The sequence below is a fragment of the Thunnus maccoyii genome, chromosome 8 (assembly GCF_910596095.1).
Source record: "Thunnus maccoyii chromosome 8, fThuMac1.1, whole genome shotgun sequence".
NCBI lineage: Eukaryota > Metazoa > Chordata > Actinopteri > Scombriformes > Scombridae > Thunnus > Thunnus maccoyii.
Genome location: NC_056540.1, coordinates 19,174,020 through 19,194,498, shown reverse-complemented (window position 1 = coordinate 19,194,498; position 20,479 = coordinate 19,174,020). Strand labels below are relative to the sequence as shown.

The 20,479-nt window shown below is 38.5% G+C and overlaps 2 protein-coding genes across 4 annotated transcripts; one reads left to right on the top strand and one right to left on the bottom strand.

Annotated features, from left to right (window-relative positions):
* Nucleotides 1-1,170: 1,170 nt before the first annotated feature.
* On the top strand, nucleotides 1,171-9,372 carry si:ch211-114c17.1 (pre-mRNA-processing factor 39). Of its 2 annotated transcripts, none has more exons than XM_042418680.1 (15): nucleotides 1,171-1,252; nucleotides 3,066-3,316; nucleotides 3,487-3,612; nucleotides 4,236-4,354; nucleotides 4,502-4,669; nucleotides 4,816-4,996; nucleotides 5,124-5,228; nucleotides 5,878-5,995; nucleotides 6,090-6,244; nucleotides 6,389-6,515; nucleotides 6,791-7,062; nucleotides 7,313-7,497; nucleotides 7,602-7,676; nucleotides 8,489-8,660; nucleotides 8,773-9,372. In XM_042418680.1, the coding sequence occupies exons 1-15, from the start codon at nucleotides 1,195-1,197 to the stop codon at nucleotides 8,842-8,844; spliced, it is 2,184 nt and encodes a 727-aa protein (XP_042274614.1). In that variant the 5' UTR covers nucleotides 1,171-1,194; the 3' UTR covers nucleotides 8,845-9,372. The 2 variants fall into 2 exon arrangements, with proteins under 2 accessions (XP_042274614.1, XP_042274613.1); XM_042418679.1 differs by having other exon boundaries at nucleotides 6,087-6,244.
* A 1,270-nt stretch (nucleotides 9,373-10,642) lies between these two features.
* Nucleotides 10,643-15,273, bottom strand: ubxn1 (UBX domain protein 1). Of its 2 annotated transcripts, none has more exons than XM_042418808.1 (10): nucleotides 15,231-15,273; nucleotides 13,914-13,978; nucleotides 13,725-13,778; nucleotides 13,430-13,557; nucleotides 12,922-13,012; nucleotides 12,549-12,740; nucleotides 12,079-12,130; nucleotides 11,858-11,980; nucleotides 11,562-11,745; nucleotides 10,643-11,301 (listed from the first exon to the last, which is right to left on the bottom strand). In XM_042418808.1, the coding sequence occupies exons 2-10, from the start codon at nucleotides 13,970-13,972 to the stop codon at nucleotides 11,261-11,263; spliced, it is 924 nt and encodes a 307-aa protein (XP_042274742.1). In that variant the 5' UTR covers nucleotides 13,973-13,978; nucleotides 15,231-15,273; the 3' UTR covers nucleotides 10,643-11,260. The 2 variants fall into 2 exon arrangements, with proteins under 2 accessions (XP_042274742.1, XP_042274743.1); XM_042418809.1 differs by lacking the exon at nucleotides 15,231-15,273 and adding an exon at nucleotides 15,153-15,171.
* Nucleotides 15,274-20,479: the final 5,206 nt, after the last annotated feature.

Below are 20,479 nucleotides of genomic sequence, written 5' to 3'. Positions count from 1 at the left end.
GAATATAACTTTCAAAAGGTCATCGTGGAGTTTTAATGATAGTTGACAACAGGTTGCGCATGTCTGTCTTTTAACTAAAATCTTTCAAGATTTCACATGCTGATCTGTTAATTGAGCCTAAGTTAGACTGTAGGAACCTCATTTCCCCCCAAAATATAAGAATAAATGTTTTAACTGTGATATCCAGGAGTTATTGTCTCTCACTAAATTTGAACATTAGTTTTATGATTCACAAAACTCAATCACAATCAGTCTTGACTGCAGTTTACCAATTATCATCTTACCAATTAACTGGAGTCTCTTGTCACACAGAGATGCAGACAATTAGATGTGGACAAACAAATTATATGACTTGATATCTTTCTTATTAAGAGAATGACAACATCAGTGTTCATGGACATGATTTGATATTGGAAATGATTTAAAAGTTAGAATCTGACTGTGTGATACTGTAATATATGAAGACACAAATAATGTTTTCAAATTTGAGAACAAGAAAGTACTTTAAAAGTACTTTGAATTTGCAGGAATCTTTCCAGAATTAAGACATTCAAAGTCAAAACAAACTAGTCTCTGTTTCTAAATGATCAGTTAGTACAGATCAAATCACAAAATGTTTCTAAGAAAACATGTTTGTTTTGATGTGTGTGTGTTTTTTTTTTTTTTTTAATTAACCTTTATTTAACAACACTTCATGGCCGGCCATGAAGTGTTGTTAAATAAAGGTTAATTCTAAAAAAATGAACATTAACATGGAATTTATTTTTATTTTATTCCCCCCTGATATCACTTGGGAGATTTTGTTCAACTATGACACAAATTGGACATGAAATGAATAACAGACCAATAACATACATAAGAAACTAAAATGAGCAAAAGGAGCTGCATAAATTAATAAATAGTAAAAATTTTAAATACATTTTTTAAAAGATTTTAAATAAATACATATCAAGACAGATCTTTCAGAAGCATAAATAAAAGCACAGTTTTCATTGCTTTAACATTTTTGGAAGACTTAATAAAGTCAAAGTACCTTCAGCTCAGTTTTAAAATGAGCAGACTAATAATAATAATAATAATAATAATAATAATAATAATAATAATAATTCATTTGATATTTTACACTTTTACGCTTTTTTTTATGGCCGTGACGTCAAGACGTGCGTTGATGACGTCGCCGAGACGTTCACCATCATGGCGGCGGAAGGCTGTGAGGAGATGAGCGGCAACGGGGAGCTGGAAGAGTCTTCAGGTAGTTTCATGGAAATATTTATTGAGATTACAGAGCAGAGTTAGTTGTTGTTTGACAGATAGGAGCAGGCGCCGGTTTCTCCTGCGGCCTCCTGTGATAAACTCTCTGTTCGGAGCCGGTTTTCAGTGCAGGCATGACGAGCTAAGCTAACTTAGGCTAACGTGATTTCAACTGCACGCACCGCGAAGCAGCTCCGTGTCCGATCAACTTAACTTCAACTGATGTTTATTAGAGAGGATGACGGCTGCTCATCACCCTCCCGGCACAGATCAGTCGAGTTATGTCCTCAACAAGCGCAAGTTATTAGAGCCAAAGGAGGACAGACGTGTGTAAACTCAGCACGCTGAGCTCTGTATGAATGAAACGTGACTGTGAGGTGTTATTAGGAAGAAGAGCCGGGCATGATGACAGTTTCTGTTTTGTTGGCTGTGTTGTTCATGTGGCTAACTGTCGTGTTCAGCTGCACAGCTGGTTTGACTGCTAAGAGTCATCTTTAAAGAGCGTTAATAGCTTTAATAATAACCAGTCACACCACTCTTCTATGTTACTGAAAGCAGGTGTTTGTCATGCATGGTTGTTGTTGTTGTTGTTGTTGTTGTTCACCTGAAGGCCTTTTTCCACGAGAAGTTTCAGGAAGAGGAGCAACTAGACAGTTAATGAATTACATCACATTAAAGGATAGGTTCACAATTTTTCAAGTCTGTCTTAAAACATATATATTTTCTATTACTTAATTTCGTGTATATTTGACTGTTATGCACCACAACACCAAGGTGAATTCCTTATATGTGCAAACCTATTTGTCAATAAACCTGATTCTAATTATGCTAAAAAGACTGTAAATGTGTCGGATATCCACTTGATATGACTAACTCAGACTGCTGAAGCTTCATATAAGCTTCAGATAAACTTTTAAAAGTATTTTTGCACCAAACAAGGACTGTGGATTTTGGCCTCCATCACTCACATTGACAGCACATTTGAAGCCAGAATGATCAGGAGGAATGATTACAGTGAGGAAAACCTCTGTCAGTGTTTATTTGGACACCTGACTGTTGGTTTAAGACAGGAATGAAAAATTGTGAACCTGTCCTTTACAGATTTGGCAGATGCCTCAGTCCAAAGTGACTTACAAGTGCATCCAATTTACATAAGAAGTATAGTAAGATGTCATAGAAAATTGTAAAGAGCACCCATCCCAAACAAACTATTGCTTTGTGTGTGTTTGGTTATTTTTCCACCACACCTCATAAACCAAGAAACAAGAGGGAGGAGTAGTGAAAGAAGTAATTAAGTCTGAGATGTAGGAAGTGATCATGTAGGAAGTTTGCAGCATCATTATCTATATTATTATTTATTTATTATATATGTATAAAAATGTCTAATGGCCGACAGAGTGTAAGAATGTCTGTGAGAGTTTTGTGCTTTCATTCAGCCAGTCAGTCATTATGAATACTGAAAACCTTTGTGACCCATCAGCTGCAAAAAAGACTTTTTACAGGATAATGTTTGTGATTGTTTTAGTTAGTGTGTCTGTAAGTGTGTATGATGATTTTCATGTGAATGAACCGTCTTATTGTGATCCTGTGTATATGTTCTATGTATATATGACCTGCTTTCAGGTCTCTCTTGCTAAAGAGATCTTGATCTTAATGAGATTTCCTGTATAACTAACGAGGATTGTCAGGCCACTCTGGTAGAAATATATTCCAAAGGGAGAGTAAAGGAGAGATTTCCTGTATAAAGTCCTTCAGTTACAGTATATTAACAGAGATTGTCTGATCCATTGACTTGTAATCTACTCCCTCTGTAGCGATGGAGGCTGCTGAAGTCCCAGCACCGCCTCCGATTGAGATGGCTGAGATGTCAGAAGAGAACGGCAGCGCCGCCATAGCCACTGAGGCCCCTCTGGACCCCGACCCTGCTCCCTTCTCTCTGCCTCCGGCTACAGAGGATGAGGAGGGGGAACTACCTACAGATTTTGAGCGTCTGTGGAAGGCTGCACACGACAATCCTCAAGACTTCACCAGCTGGACAGATCTTTTACAATACTGCGAACAAGAGGTGTGTTGTTGTTGTTTTGAGGGAGCAGACAGAGTTTGATAGGACAGGCGCTCTTTTCTCCTCAAACTTGGAAATACTGTCTTGTAGCAGCCCCAAGAGGCCACAAAACCTGTTAGATCAGGAAGCTTGCTGTAGCCTCATGTGATGTCATTTTTCTCTCATCTGCCCAGGGTCACATCACAGCATCACGCAGAGCACTGGAGGCCTTCCTCGCCCGCTACCCGCTCTGCTACGGCTACTGGAAGAAATTTGCTGACTTGGAGCGCCGCGCTGGATACAACAACAAAGCAGAGGAGGTAAAACAGGAGAGATTTCTCAATTCTGTGTTTGAACTAATGACTTTTCATTACTGCATCATTAAAACAGTGTTAATTCACTGCTTTTCTAAAAGATGCCAATGAATTTGTAATGTAATTAAACTGTAATTGTAAAAAAATATGATATTCATTATGATATTCAGTAATTGTAATTTTACTTTGAGTTTTATTTATTTATTTGCACTTTAAAAAAACGAATATTCTTATTGTAGAAAAATGATGATTTGTTTTGTACAAAAGGTCATTCATATTATAAAAACACACTTTTAACTACATTTACTCAGCTATACATGAACTCAAAGTGAACAAACACTTGTGCAGGAGAGGTAAGAAGCTAAAAGCTTATACAAAGACTTCTCCTTAAAACTTACAATACAAACAAATGTAATGTAAATAAAAATTTATTTATTAGTTTACAATTAATTATTGTTATACCAAATATGTCTTAGAGTAACATGACAAAGCAGTTGCTGGCTAACAAAGTAATCAGGTGCACAGATTTAAACACTAGGTCATATGTGTTTTATAATTTTAGCTCTATTAAGGATGTTTTTCACTTGTTTTAATGGACTCAAGTTGATTGATCAGGTGTTCTGTGTTAGGTGTGTGTTCAGGGCCTCCAGGCGATCCCTTTGAGTGTAGATCTGTGGATCCACTACATCAATCTGCTGCTGGGAACGCTGGACATGAACCTGCCTGAGTCGCCTGCACGGATTCGCAGGTAGCCAAACACATTTACACACATACACAACAGAGACTTTTAGCTCTTATGGATCTAGAAGTTGTTGTAATGTGCTGCAAGGGGACATAAGCTGTTGATTGTGTCGGCTGTTTTCTTGTTTCACTGATCTCCAACTTCAACCCTCAGTGTGTTTGAGGATGCGGTGGCAGCAGCAGGTCTGGACTTCCACTCAGACCGGCTCTGGGATCTGTACGTTGAGTGGGAGAAGGAGCAGGGGAACATGAAGAACGCTACCACCGTCCTGGACAGAGTCCTCAAAGTCCCCACCCAGATGTACAACACCCACTACGACAAGTAAGACCTAACACACACCGATGAGTAGTTCTCAATCTAAATGTCAAAATATTAACGTAAAAGCATAATTATCTGTAATGAGAATTGTTCTTCTCTCATTCATCTTTCGTTACGTCTCACCACTTCCTCCTCCTGACCTCCGTCAGGTTCAAGGCCCACCTGAGCAGCCATGAACCCAAAGAAGTGCTTTCCTCGGAGGAGTACGAGGAGCTGAGGACGTTGTGCCGTCAGAGCCAGAAGGCGGAGCGTGCTGAACAGGCCCAGGAGGAGGAGGCAGAGAGGCCGCCTGGGGAGGAAGAACCCGCCACACCCGAGGGAACAGACACAGTTAGTAACACTTGACTGCCTCACACTCAACCCTGGAAGAGGAGTTTTAAAAATGAATGAATTAAAAATACATAAATTAAGCAAATGGTTTAATAAGTGATCATCGTTCTGTTCTTTTTGTGTGTAGGAGGAACTGATGCAGAAGATAAGAGATCAGGTGTTGGTTAACAGGGACAAAGTTTACCAGGATAACGAAGGAGAAGTCCGCAAGAGATGGCACTTTGAAGATGCTGTGAGTTCCTTTGTTTTCTTCTGTCTTCTAACCTCCTTTTTCAAATTAATTTTTTAATTTCTCTCATCCTCTTGCACTTTCTCTCCACCTCTGTCATTCACAAAGTGATTTTCAGGGCAATTTGTTCTGAATTGAAGGCAGGAAATTGTTACGTACTTTTGCTGATATGATATTTGAGTTGAGTTGTGGATTGTCTGATACCAAAATGATACTTACTGTACTCTGAGGAACATAAACTTGTTTTTATAACGAACCTTCTTTCGGTCGGCAAAAGAAGCCAAACTCAAATGTTAAATGTTGTCTAAAACAAGGAGCTGTACAAGAACTTTGCCTAAATACAAAAACACTCCATAATAAAAAAAAGCATTGTGATTAAATATATGGACCTTTCTGAAAAACAAAACCCAAAGTCTTAATATTTCTGCCTTTGTGCTGAAGTCCAAAAAATAGTATTAATGCTTAATGTTCTTTCTAGTTAAATAAAGTTTCTTTTTTCAGTCTTACAGCAAACTATTAATAATTGTACTTTTGTTTATCTTGTAAATATCCTGTTGTCTTTTTTTATTTACATTTTTTAAAATACATGTTACGCACTTTCATCACTTGTTACCTTAGAAACACATTTGATCTCTTTTTCTCTGCCCTGTAGATCAAACGTCCGTACTTCCATGTCAAGCCGCTCGATCGTGTCCAGCTGCGTGCCTGGCACTCCTACCTGGACTGGGAAATCGCTCAGCTGAACAAGGACACCAAAGACCCCAACCAAGGTGACAACATGATGAAGATGTCGTCCCCTTTGTCTCTGTGGTTTTATGGATTTGAGCCTTAAGCATAACTTTTGGCACCGTTGTCTCTCAGTAGATCCGAGCCAGGCAGCCACCGAGGGGTCAGAGGTTACGGCCCAACCTCAGGAAAGATCAGAGGAGGCTGTGGTTGCCCATGACGACCACAGGGTTCGCATCCTCTTTGAGCGCTGTCTGATCGCCTGCGCTCTGTATGAGGAGTTCTGGACCAGGGTAAGAATGTAAACTATGTGTGTGTTCCTGTGTTTTAATGTCTCTCGTGCCTCATCCTTGAGAAACAGATTAAAAAGAGAAGCGTGTGTGTGTTTACATGATCTCTGCCTCACGTGTGCTTGTGTATGTGTGTGTGTTGCTCAGTACATTCATTACTTGGAGCCGCAGAGTGTTGACGAGGCTCGAGCTGTATACAAACGGGCCTGTGAGATCCACCTGATGTACAAACCCAACATCCACATGCAATGGGCCACCTTCGAGGAGAGGCACGGTACGAGAAAACACGAACACAGACGGCTTTATTTACTTTCATCAGTATAAATGCAGATCTTTGAAAGATTAAAATGACTGTTATATTTAAATAAATGAATACAATATTAAACTAATTTCAGTGTTATGCGTTCCAGTACGATACCAAAACGGCAGCTTCAAAACTTACTACAGAATTGAGTCAACACGGGTCCTTCAGTGAAACTATTATAGATGCTTGTATTTGGCTTTTTGTAGTCAGCACACTCATATTAACTCCTTCATCTTCTCCATCAGGTGACTTAACCGAGGCCCGGCGAGTGCTGGAGGCCCTGGAGAAAAGCCTGCCTGGGCTGGCAGTGGTTCGGCTCCGCAGGGCTGCTTTGGAAAGACGGGCGGGCCAGCTGGACCAATCAGAGGCCTTGCTGCAGGAGGCGGTGGCAGAATCCAAAGAGAAGCCCACGTTACACGCTTTCTACTCCATCAAGCTCGCTCGCCTGCTGCTGAAGCTGGGCAGGAACCCCAGCAGAGCACGCAGAGTTTTGCAGGAGGCGCTGGAAATCAGTCCGGTGAGCCACGTCACAGTCAGACACCCGGGTTAGCCTTTACTAGGACTACACAAGTTAATCATCAGCCATCATTCACTGGCTACATCTGGCATGCTAGCGGACACAAAAACAACATATTTCTGCCAAAAACACATCACGAGTTTCAAAATGTCATTAACTAATAATTTGATTATTGGAATAATCTAATTGGAAACATTTTTGTCTTTCCATGTGATGTTCTAACTCCTGTTACCTAACCTTCCTCCCTCAGGATAATGATAAACTGCACCTAAACCTGTTGGAGCTGGAGGTGTCGGGGGAGCCCTGGGCCTCGGCTGAGGCGGTGCAGGAGTGTGTGACTCGAGCCCTGGCAGCTCCCCTCGCCCCGCACACCAAGATCCTCTTCTCTCAGAGGGGCCTGCAGTACGCCGAGGACTACAGCAACTCTATCCAGAGGTCAGAGTTCAACATGAGCAGCGTGTTTGTTTAGGGACACAAGGTCCTTTTTCGAAGACATTTGACCTGAATGTTGCTTTTTTTATTGTCTCTGTTGTCTGTAGTGTGCTGTCTGTCTATGAAGAGCACCAGAAACTGCTGAATGAGCTGGGCGGAACAAAGAGAGGAGCAGAAAATGGGTAAGAGAGGAAAGAAAAGGAGGACTGACTCAACTTTTCTCTTGACCTATCAGAAGTTGTAGGATTTTATGCACGTTTTAACCAAAAGATTGTGAAAATAGTTTGAGTTACAGATAGTGTTTGGTTTGATCATGTAGTGTCAGATTGGACTGATATCAGGTGAGTAAATTGTCCGGATTTGTTGTTCCACAAGTAAAACTGAGTCCTTTCAACCCACATTTAGATTCAATAAAATACTTTAAAATTCTGATTCATAATATAGTTTATTTAACATTAATCCACTCAGAATTTAATCTTTTCAACTTTTTAAAATAGTGATATTTGCTGCACATTTGTGATATTTTTAATTTCTAGGTTTTGTTGAGTAAGATTTTAAGTTTGTACATCTTTCCAATGTGAATATCATTGTGCATCTTTCTGTATTAATGGGCAATTCTTTTGTGCGTGATATAAAGACAGCTTTTTATGTAATTATTAAGCCCTCAAATCTAATTTCCTCAAACCAAACAAATAAGTCCGCTCTGTGTTAACCAACTGTGTGACATCATTTCCCTTCTTTACTTATTAAATTTGTGACACTAATTCTTAAGGATTAAGTGTCCTTTCCTTGATATTGGTGCACAAGATGATTATCTTTCCCAACTCTTTAAAAGTTTGAATGTAAAACTGACATTTTTTGCAGTGTACATCAGAGATTTGGCTTTATTTTGACAGAAATGCAGTAATATTGATGACTGTACTCGTGTCATATCAAGGTTGAATATCGGCGGACTTTAAGTCGGCTTGTTGTTGATCCGCTGTTTGTTTTACAGGGATGAGGACCCAGAGAAGCTGAGCAAAAGTGACGACGGCTCTGCTGTTGCCGTGTCTGCACAAGTCCCTCCCACCATGCCGCACGTCCCCATCACCACGCCTCCTCCTCCAGTGATGGGCACCGACATGAGCGCCCAGACCGGCTACGGTGGATACAGCAACTGGTACCAGGTACGATAATAACAGAGAGGAATCAGAAAAAACATTCAAAATATCATATCTATCATATCTACTTCATTACTTCTTGTTTGTCAGTGCAGTGTTTTCTTCTGCTTTTATCCAGCAACCACAATACGGCAGTTACAACTACCAGAACACCTGGAACTACAACCAGGGCTACTATCCACCCAGTTAAAGAGGGCAACAGGAACTGTGACACCAAACGGCCACAGGAAAGCAGTTTGACCCAGGAAGACTTCTCAGCCGAACAACAAACTGAACCACCCAGTCCTGCCACAGTCTGGTCCTGTGGGCTCTGCTGAAATACATATCCCAGCATCCTTTCCTCTCCGTCCTTCCTCTTGAGTTACCTCACTGTCCTGGATTTGTGAAAAACACAAGAGCTGGAGTTCAGCTCTCGTTACATGTCCTGTCATTTCAGTGTCGATTCTGGGGAACAGGCGGAAAGATGACGAAAGGAAACGGTGATTTGATTTCAGTACATCAGTGTCTCTTCCTCAGTTTGACTCCTCTCTCTCCGTTTTAATCAGAACTATTTTTGTATTTGTTTGCAAGCCAGCCCCTTTGCTTGTGTTATAAAGTCATCCAGTTCATCCAACTTTACAGGTGATGTAAGATTGACATTTTGTACCATTCCACAAAGTAGGCTATTTGTTGTTTTTTCTAATGTACATAAAGGTGTTTTATAGTGTGTCACAACAGAGCTCCTCTGTGTCATGTGTCTCTATTTGCATCTTAATCGTTAAACTCAAACTTTCAGCCTGTTGGACGGGAAAAAAAAAAGGTTTGTCTCCTCCACATCTACAGCAGTGGAAAGAGATTAGTGTCCTCTCAACACCGCTGCAGCAGGAATACAACAGAAGTGAATCTTATTTGCACTAAATCAACGAGCAGTAGATTGATAGTGCTCACATGAGTTGTGCAAACACTCACAAATGTTCTTACAAGATCAAATAGCAATAGTCCACTTGTGTCCACACAAACTTTTCAGTTGAAGAAAATTTGTCAGCGCTCGCCCTACTTAAACTTCACGAATGTTTGACTCTGGCTGGTAGTGCCATTAAGGACTTTTAGAAATGTAATAAAGTAGCAATGAGTAGAGACAGTTCCTTCCTTTGTTTCACCCATTTAGTACAATAATCAGACTGTTCAGGTTAAGACTAGATGCTTGTTAACAGTGTTTGGCCTATTCCAATTATTTATAATTCAATAAGATGCCTGAAATCAACATGTCACATTACTTTGGGAAAAGTCCATCATGAGAATTCAGTTTAATATATTAAGTCAGTCTTAATAAACCCCCCTCTTGACATCAATCCCCTCCATTTGACCAACACTAATACTGAGATAATGGCCACTGCAGCCTGAACAAGAGCCGCCATGCAAAATACCATAATCTTGTTATGTGAGCTCTTGGCATTCGTCCCGGTATTGGTAGTTTTCTGTGCTGATTCGATCTGTTAAATGACAAGGTTATATATTATATATATTTTATATTTCTCTTATAGTCAACAAATCCCATGAACAGGCCAAAGCGAACAATGTTTACAATCTGTTTCTCCGTATTTATGACTTCACTCTCCTGTCTGTCACTCAGCCACAAGCTGATTTATTCCTACTGAAGACTCAAATCTTTACAATTTATATATTTAAGTAATTTCCTTAAACAGCTGGGCACTGTGTGTTTTAGTAAACAGGAGTAAACAATGTAATTTTGGGGACCATTTTCAGCCGCAGATTTGGTGTTCGAGGGATTGACTAAAATTGCTCATGTTCATTGTAATGAAGGAAAACATCACCCAGTGCAATGCTGTGGCTTATTGACATGTTTTTAATAGGCTACACAATCAATACTTATTATTATCAGATTTGGTCTTGTTATGGGATTTGTCAAAAAAATACAGAATATCACCACAATTATGTGAAGGAATGTTACACAAGTGATTTTTTTTTCCAGAAAATTCAGTCCACCATCACAGTTCTCCAAGTCAGCTTTATTTTAAGTAGATTCTTGGTGATTATGCAGACATAACTGTCAATATATTTTAACTTATAAAAAAAAATGGCAAAGTAGAATGTCACAAAATCAGGAAGATCGTGGGGATTAAATGTAAGGCCTGTTAAGAACCAGTAGAGCAGGTGGTCTGTGGTACTTTGCTATGTAACGATCAGGTTAAAATTGAACAACTTTGTTCTGTATTGTCTTTATAAATGTGTTGTAACCATGAGTGGTGCTCATCAAAGCAGTATCACTCAGAAGCCAGCTCACCTCACTATGTTCTTGAATTAGTAAAAGTCACTGTCAAGCTCACTGCACACAAATCAATATCCAGTGAAATCAATCAGCCCAGAATGGTGAGGGGTTTCATTCAGGCAGTCAGTCTTAAAAAAAAAGCCAAACCATTTTTCTTTGTAACTTTTCCATAACTAGATTTTAAGAATACACAGTCTCACTGCTTTAGTTCAGTTAGCTGGCTTACTGAATGATACTGAAGCTGTGGGCTCTGTTTCTGGATCAGTCTGCTTCTGGTGTCTCAGGTGTTGATGTAGTGGAGGTGGTGAGGTAGGCTCACAGAGCAGATCCTCTGATCTCACTTTTTGGCAACAACCAGCACAGCTGAAGGCACCAAACCTGAACAGACAGAGAGGAAAGATGGAGGAAAAAGGTCAGTTAAAGTCTGTAACTACAATCCATAATTACACAGATTTCACATATCAAAATTATTTAAGAAGGATGTCACCACATGTATTTAATCCTCACACTGGATCATCTTGAAACATTTCAGGAACAAGATCAAGTCACAGGACGGTACAATCAAATATTAAGAAGTTCACTCCACTGCAGTTGTTTATTAGTCCAGTTATCAGTTATATACAGTCCCCAGTGCTCACCCAGCTCTTTGAGGGGCTTCTCCATGTCCAGTTCAGTGTAGACGTGACGGGGGTAGGGTGACAGCAGCGTGAAATCCTGACCTTCGGGTGTGTTGCCGTTCACCTGTACGTAGACGCGCACTGCCGCCAGCGGCTCCTGGGCCTTGAACACTGTGTTGATGGTTGAGCCGTCCAGCAGACGGACCTGTTAAGATATTCTATTGAGATCTACTCATGGAACTGTTTTGAGACACAGGTTTGACTCCAGTGGTGTGAAGAGCAGCGTGTGAATGTATTAGTGTGACTGAGGCTTGTACCTGTATCCTGGACTCTTCATATTCCTTCTTAGTGGGTGGAGGGCCCTGACTGGTGGGTGATGATGGGCTGGGCTGGGCGGGCTGGGACGCAGTGGCCGTGCTAGAGGCTCCTCCACCTCCGAACTAACAGGACAGGTAAAAAAAAAAAAAAAATCTTAAGTGAGTACTTGTAGGAGTAGAAAGTGAACAGGAAAAATGAAGTAGATCAATGAGTGGAGTACCTTTTGTGCTCTCTCCTCTCGGTCTCGTGCTATCTTTTCTTTAACCCTTTGTCTGGCAGGAATAAAGAAAAACAACACAATGTAGTTAGAAGGTAACATATTTGCTCATTTACATCATCAATTTATTACTCATTTTGTGTTTCTTTTCTGATAGTTACTGTATTTTCCCTGATTCTGTTGTGTCCATTGCATGTTTATTTCAATCATAGGAAAGCATTCAACCACATAATTTCACTCTGAAAGTGAAACAACTTGTGGTTTGTTTTGCAACACAACTTTTTGCTGATCTCCTTAAATTACTTTTCACACAGACGTCAATAACATGTTTTTAGAAAAAGGGAAAAGAGTCCTTCTATCATTTATGTATTTTAAACTCAGTAATTTGCTTTAAAGACTCAAACATCATTACTCAAATCTACTTTTCCTCTCTCTGAGATGTGTGAATGTGTTATGAACTTAGAAGACCTTACCTGGCCAATTTGTCCTCCATCTTCTCTTTCCTGCGTTGATCCGCGAGCTTTTTCATGTCATCATCCTGCAGCTTTTGGCGGATCTGCTGCAGCTCTTGGCCCTGCCTCCTCCTCTGCTTCTCCCTCTCCAGCTCTTCTGCCCGCTCTCGCTCTCTTCTCTCTGCCTGCTTCACTCGCATCAGCTCCTCTAGTCTGAAAAACAGACACAGACAGAAGAATCAGCTTATTTACAGTCAAGCTCAGGTTTATGTTTGGCTACTAGCCCCAAACTAATGGTTGCAGATGACATTGTCAGTGAATTATAGTAGTGGTAGAGAGAAGTAAAGATGCTATGAGTTGGACATGCAGTTCTACAGGGATGGTGCCCTCTGACCTTTTGACTTGCTCACGTCTCTCCTCCTCTGTCATTGCCTGACCTCCGCTTTCCATGTCATTAATGAGGCTGCTGTCTCCACCTGCCGTCCCTGAAACCAAAACAAACGCAAGTGAAACAGAAAGACAGAGAGACAAACATATGGTGCAGTACAGAAAGATCTTACAGTCAACCACAAATCAAAGCAGATGTCGAATGCTGGCCTAACCAACACCACAAAACCCTCAGTGCGGACACGAAGAACTCCACAACAAAACAAGCTGAACTGAAACTTGAATGTTCTTGGTATGTTATTTAGACAATGAAAAAGAAGAGCAACAACTTAAAGAAAAACAACAACCAGAGAGAAAGACAAACAACAGCTTACAACACAGTCGCTGCTACTTGATTTTACTAAAGCTAACCAAGAGTTAAATTTTGTTTTTAGAAGGAAAACAAATGCTATGAAATGAGTGACTGTGCTGAAATCACAGTATGAGGGAACCTCCTGTCCCCTAAAAGCTCTGACCTTTGTCGGTGTCTTCTAGTGTCGGCTGTTCTGTGCTGGACTGGCTGTCTGCTACTCCTCCCAGGACGTTGCCCACAGGCGGCACATAGGGCTCATCAATGTCTGGGTCATTTTCATGCTCCATTAACCTGAGGAAAGCACATCGCAGCGGAGAGATGAGGACTGAAAACTTGGTGTATTGATGACCAGAATTTATAATACGCTGGAGAATCACAGTCATGTTTTGGTAGGCAAACTGGAAAACATCAGTGACATGATTTTTCCAGCTATGTTGATTACTGTGTGTGTGACTCACCAGTCCATGGCTTGTTCTATTCCCTGGTTCCCCGTGTTGGCCACCGCCTTCTCCCTGCAAGCACCAACAAAAAAAAAAAAAGAAAAGTCACTCTAATGTCAGACAGTTTTACTTTCTCTTCCTTGAACACCGTCTCAAATTTAGGGACTTTTTCTGAAGTTGTTGGTATCAATGTCTGGTGTCACTCACGCTCTGTTCCTGTCAAAGCCCATCTCCAGCAGGCTCTCAAGTGTTGTTAGCTCTGCCATCTTCAGCTGAAACACAGATTGTGCAATTTAATACCACAAGAAATTAATCTCATTTTCATTTTGGCATATTGTTACACAACTGTTACTCACTGTTATTAGATTGTAAGTCACACAAAGACAATAATAATGCATCCAGCACGCTACAATCCAACTTAAATTGAGAGGTTACCCACCTATTTAAGGACAGGTTCACAATTTTTCAAGTCTGACTTAAAACAACAATCAGGTGCCCATATGAGCACTGAAAGAGGTTTTCCTTGCTGTTATTATTCCTCCTGTTCAAACGGACTATTAAAAGATCCCCTTCAAATGCACTTTAAATATAAGTGATGGGGGACAAATCCACAGTGTGTCCACACAGTCATTTTGTGCAAAAATGCATTTAAAAGTTTATCTGAAGCTTATCTGATGCTTCAGCAGTCTGAGTTAGTCATATCAAGTGGATATCTGACACATTTACAGTCTTTTTAGCATCAAATTCCCTCTTTGTGTTTCCTCGGACAATGTTTCCCTGTTGAGCTGTAGTAGAAGTATAGAAACAAAAAGAGGGACCTTGACACTAAAAAGACTAGCATTGAAAGATATCCGCTTGATTTGACTCATTTGGACGGCTGAAGCTTCAAATTAGCATCAGATAAACTTTTAAATACATTTTTGCACAGAAGGAGGACTGTGGATTTTGTTCACCATCACCTACATCGTAACTGCATTATGAAACTATCTACTAATGGTCAGTATGAACAGGAGGAATGATTATATGAGGAAAAACCTATTTCAATGTTCATTTGGGCCCCTGACTATTGTTTTAAGGCAGACTTGAAAAAATGTGAATCAGTCCTTCAACTCCACACATATAACAGCTCATGACTTTCCTTTAGCTCATGAGCTACATGTAACATTGTGAACTGAATAAAACACAATGCGAACAAGTTTTCACATTTCCTGGACGCGCAGCCTGACAAAATACTTGTTCACCGCCGCCGGCTGATTGTAGCTGTTTACTATTATTACTAACGTTATGCTGAGAGCTAAAATTAGCATTCATGTGGCTAACGTTCAAATTGCGAAAGCTAGCTGTGAAGCCTCGCTGGTTTAGCTTTATAAAAACACGCAGCAGCACCTATAAACTCTCTGTCACTATAGCTGTCGATGTGTGTTTGTATGTTACACGTAAACGCACACACAAGTGTTATTTTCTTCTTTTTAACGGTAACGGCAGCTAGTATAGTGAAGAAGACAATGTTAGTTAGCTACTCACACATCAGTCAGCACCGCTTCAACAGTACGGGATCCCACATAGGTCAAACAGAACACGAAAAAAAGCGATTAACTTTTCACATTTTCACAGCTAATTTAAAAGTTATTATCTTTACATCCAAAACGTATACAGTTATGTATTTAATTCATGATTATCCATTATCAACTAAGTTTTTGACACATATGTAGAAGTTTATTTTTCTATAAAACTGGTTGCAATTATGGGGAGAGACATTCTACATTCAAGAAGATTTGAATCATTTTGTAAACTATATTGTATTTTATTATAAACCTCATACTTTCTATGGGTAAATTTCACCTAAAACAAATGGAATTTAATATAAAATTAACAGAAAAACAAATTAATGTATGTACCTTGCTGATTTTATTTTCTTTATTGTGTATTTGGTCAATATTTGTACAATCATTGTTACATATTAAGTTTATAGTTCATTCTATTTATTATTCATTGATTGTATATAATTTTTAAGGATTTTTGTATATAAACCCGTACACCCGTTTATATATACAAGGTGTATATAAACACCTGTACATACCATACATAGACATTGTATGTATGCTGTTGTCCATTGTTGTGTATGTGTATATTGGTTTTATTTTCTTTCTTTCTTTTATATATATACAATACATATACACATAAACATACACACACACACACACACACACACACACACACACATATACATATATATACACATACATACATACATACATACATACATACATACATACATACATACATACATTCTTTTTTACACCTTTTTCCACCTACCTGCCTGCACAAAATGTGTTTAGCTGTATGCCTTCTGTATATTTCGGTATATGTATATGTATGTAGGGACATTGAGAACCACTGGAAACCGTGTGTGTTTAAACATACTTGGTCAAAAAAGATGATTCTGATGAACAATAATGCACACTGTAGCTGCTGAATAATCTCATATATCCAGCTATAACTCTCTCCTCTCTATTCTACAAAGAAAATATTTCAGTACAAGCATTAAAATGGGACATAACAATAAGTACAAATATTTCACAATAGGTCACTTGATTCTTTACAGTGATATTAAAGCAAGTATAGCGACACACATAGTGGTGGTCAAATTTTGAATACAGTATCTATTAAAGATGGTCAGATTTTATTAATGTATGTGCATGTATCGGGCTTTCACCACATCCAAATTAATGAAACATGGCAAAATTAAAATATTGTGAATGTAAAACTCTTTGTTCTCAGACAAATTTCTGTATTTCCACAGTTTTGTGGATTTTCTCAGTTGAACCATGTACAAATAGTGAGAATAATTCCATTCATAGTGTTATGGTATTCATTTTTTCAAAAGCAAATACTATATATATATATATATATATATATATATATATATATATATATATATACTGAGCTACCATGGTACATTATCAGAGCAGATCAGGATACCCTTTCAGTTTCATAATGATTAATAATGACCTTCTTCTTGTCCTCACTGACCGGTGACGTGTGAGAAAGCAATCATACCCCTTGTGTAGTAATTGATTAACAAAGGTATCATCATAAATATTATAAAATTTTGGTGAAAGATACATACAGATACACGTCTGTTCACAAAGAAATGAAACTGTCTTGTTTTTAGTGTTAGTTCTTCTGGGACAAAAAATATACCAAAGTGAAACATACTCGATAACACACTACAACTTAGTTTCAAGTGAGCATCAATCATATTAAGTCAAGATGTTACTGCAAATGTATGACTGACTGAATCTGTCTCTACATGTGTTATTCACTTATGACAAATGTAACCATAAAATTTAAATTATGTTGCTGATTCAGTAACATAAAAGTCTTGATAGTTATATCAGATTTTTAGGGACCTTTAGTCTAAATTACGTGCAGGTTTAAACAAGTTCAAGGTTCTTTGTTTAATCAAAGGGAAGAAAGAAAAAGCAAGTATTCTTTCACTTATGCTTTATTTAATTCATTTTCTGTGATTAATTGTCTCTAATTTATAAATCACACAAAATAGCGATATATATCTTTTTGCATTAGTAGTGAAAAATATTCAAAGTGACTTCAAGACTAAGAGAAACAGAGCTTGTTTCAGATAAGGATCTTTCATAATCTATGAAGGAAGCACTGGTTTAAAATGATCTTTTAGTGTTTTAATGGTCTTCATTTAATCATTAATACATATATCTCTCTAAAGTTACTGGAAAATGATATAGAGGGAGGAAGCGATGACAAAGCACTTTGAGGCCTGATGGTGTCTTTTATTGGTTCTCCATCTTGTATGATTGTGTCCCATCCTCGTGTGTTTGTGGGTGTTCGAGCAGGATGCAATTTGCTGAGTTTTATGGGCAGGTTGGGTTCGTTACATATTTACAGTAAGTGTAATGATTAATTTCTTCTCTCCCCCACACAGTCTTAAGCAGCCGTCATTCAGGAGTTTCTCTCTCTTCTCTCTCAGCCTGCTCACTTCTTTCTGACCTCTCTCCTGCCTCAGCTCAACCACTAACTGTTTCTCTCTCCTATTAACTATTTGTTTGTTGCACCTTTGCTCGGTCAAACTTTCTGTTTTCCTCTTTTCTGACTTATTGGCAGAATTGAACCTCGTTCGCAGTATTTCCTCGGTGAGTATGAATTTTTTTATATACATTTAATCATTTCTAATTAACTAAAAATTAGAACTCAATCATCTTATATCAGTTGCTTTACACTGACCTCATACACTCGTGAAGATATATAGAATAGTATATAATATTCAACCAAGATTATCCTTTAATGCCTTTTGCTTTTTTTTGTACCTTACTATTGATTAAAAATTAACTGTGCACCGACTCTGCAAGCAACTTGAGCAAGTCACCGGAGGTAAATTAATTTTCCTTAATCTATAAAAATCCTTTGTAGAGAACCTCATTTGTAGAGAACTAAATGGCTACAAAGAGAAGCACAAAATGGCTATTGAGGACATTTATTAAGTGGGTTAAATGGGTTAGATTAAGATCTAAATGCTTCCTGATGGACTTTTTGGTTGCCACGGAAGCAATAAACTCATTTTCATTCTGCAAATCAGCAAGGAATTAATTTGCGCAGCTGTTAATGGGACTCAGATCAGTTTTTCATGATTTGATATTAAAATTCTGTTCATTTCTGTAACGGAGAGAGTCTCTCTCCTCAAAATCTTTGTTTTTGTGGCATTTGTCCATAAACCGTGATAACTATTTTCAAAGGGAAGCATAAAGATGGTTGAAATATATGATCTGTTTATGGTGTAAAAGTAATCAGTGCAGGTTTTACTTAGATTTGTAACCAGAAGTCAACCTAACTCCAGTAAATAGGACAAGAGTCAACAAATCTCCAAGTATTGACCAGAACTTTCTCAGATTATCTGTCTAGACTTACCGATTTGTACTTCAAACCGTGAACAAAGTCATTCTGATTCAAACTTCAACATAGTTCTGGGATTCTTGAAAAAATATAGCAGGGTGAACAAAGTCGAAGGAGACAATAGGGGTGAAGGTCACTTAGTCAATGCTTAAATTACTTTATGACTCTGTTTTCTTCCAGAAGGAGTGGGTTAAGGGTCAAAGCTCAGTCAGGATAAGTTAAGAGAGATTCTGGGAAACCAATAAGACGAGGTCAAGTCAGTGAAATGATGCATGCGCATTCAAAGCCATATCAATACCTGTATGTAAAATATTAATTTCAATGGACTAAAGGCTATAATTGATTTGCTGGGATTGGCCATCCCCTTGACTCCTAGCACATGTACTTTGATTCGCTCAGTGCGTGACCCTGGTTTTTATTGGTGTCATAAGGGCAACACATAATCTTAGAAGCAGTAAAATCCAAGATCAGAAGACACAAGTCTATAGAAGGTGATATTTTACTGACCATTTATTGGGTGTGGGTGGTATTATCATGAGGGCTTGGATATAAAATCTGCAGTAAAATGATTTGATTTAGTCAACAACACCTACTGACCAAAAGAGGGCAGTATTACTTTATATATATATATGTGTAAAACTTTTCCTGTACTGTAGTTCAAGCATGAAGGATTATGAAATGCTTAATTTAAAACAGCTGCAGGGATCTCCCAGTTTAATATAATAATGTATTATAGCAATAATCCTGTAAATCTGGCTTCTGCACACCATATAACACATAAGTGATGATATGATGATGATTTTAGCTTAACTACATAAAGAAAAACATATATTATAAACATATATTATTATTATATATTCACATTCAAACCTCACAAATCATATATATTTCCAAACACTTGAACTAAACATCCTCTCTTTGTCTCACTGAGTGGCAGAATACTGTACATCAATCCTGTGATTAAATGTATCCCACCACATTCATATTTTCCCACAAGTGCTGTCAGCTGTGCTGTTTCTGTGGGTCTCACCAGCTGTAACAGCATCTCCATATGGAAAAACTCTGGCTTCCAGTGGAGCTGCTGTTATCTGTGGAGGGACACCTCTTCTCATCGGAAAGCTGTCGAGACTCTCTCTACATCTGACTTTTGAATCCTAATGTGTTTTTTGTACAGTAACGTATTCTACTTGTTGTTGGTTTTTCCTGTTATGTCCCATTTTAATGCTTAATTCTGTGTAGTTTGTTCATTGCAATAAAATTAAAAAAAAAAAAAAAAGTCTGTCTGCTTCTTTATCATTCTGTTTGTACAGAGAAAACAGAGATGACCTTTAAAGACACCTTGCTTATCATTATGTTGTATATATGTGTGAGTGTGTGTGTGTGTGTGTGTGTGTGTGTGTGAGAGAGAGAGAGAGAGAGAGAGAGAGAGAGAGAGAGCGCAATTTGATATAGCTATCTTAAATTAGAAGCAAAACTAAAACTACATATGAATATGAGAGCAGCATTTTCAGTAAATGGTAATTTGTTGCTGGAAGTTTCCCTGAGATAGATGAATGTATGAGGGAATGAAGGAATAAATACTTTTATTCAAACATCACACACTCAAATGTGCCCAACCCACATGGACTTACAAGAAACTACAGACATTAGAGAGAATAGAGGCTGAAAAGGAAAGCAAGATAAATAAAGATACTGCATCGATACACTCTCTATGTCAAAACACAAATTAAACATACAATACTCTCATATATACATAACGGTGCCCCAAAGGACAAAAATAAAATAATCTACAATACAATAACAATTAATACATGAATTAATGTGATAAGAGGTCAACAGATGTCTCT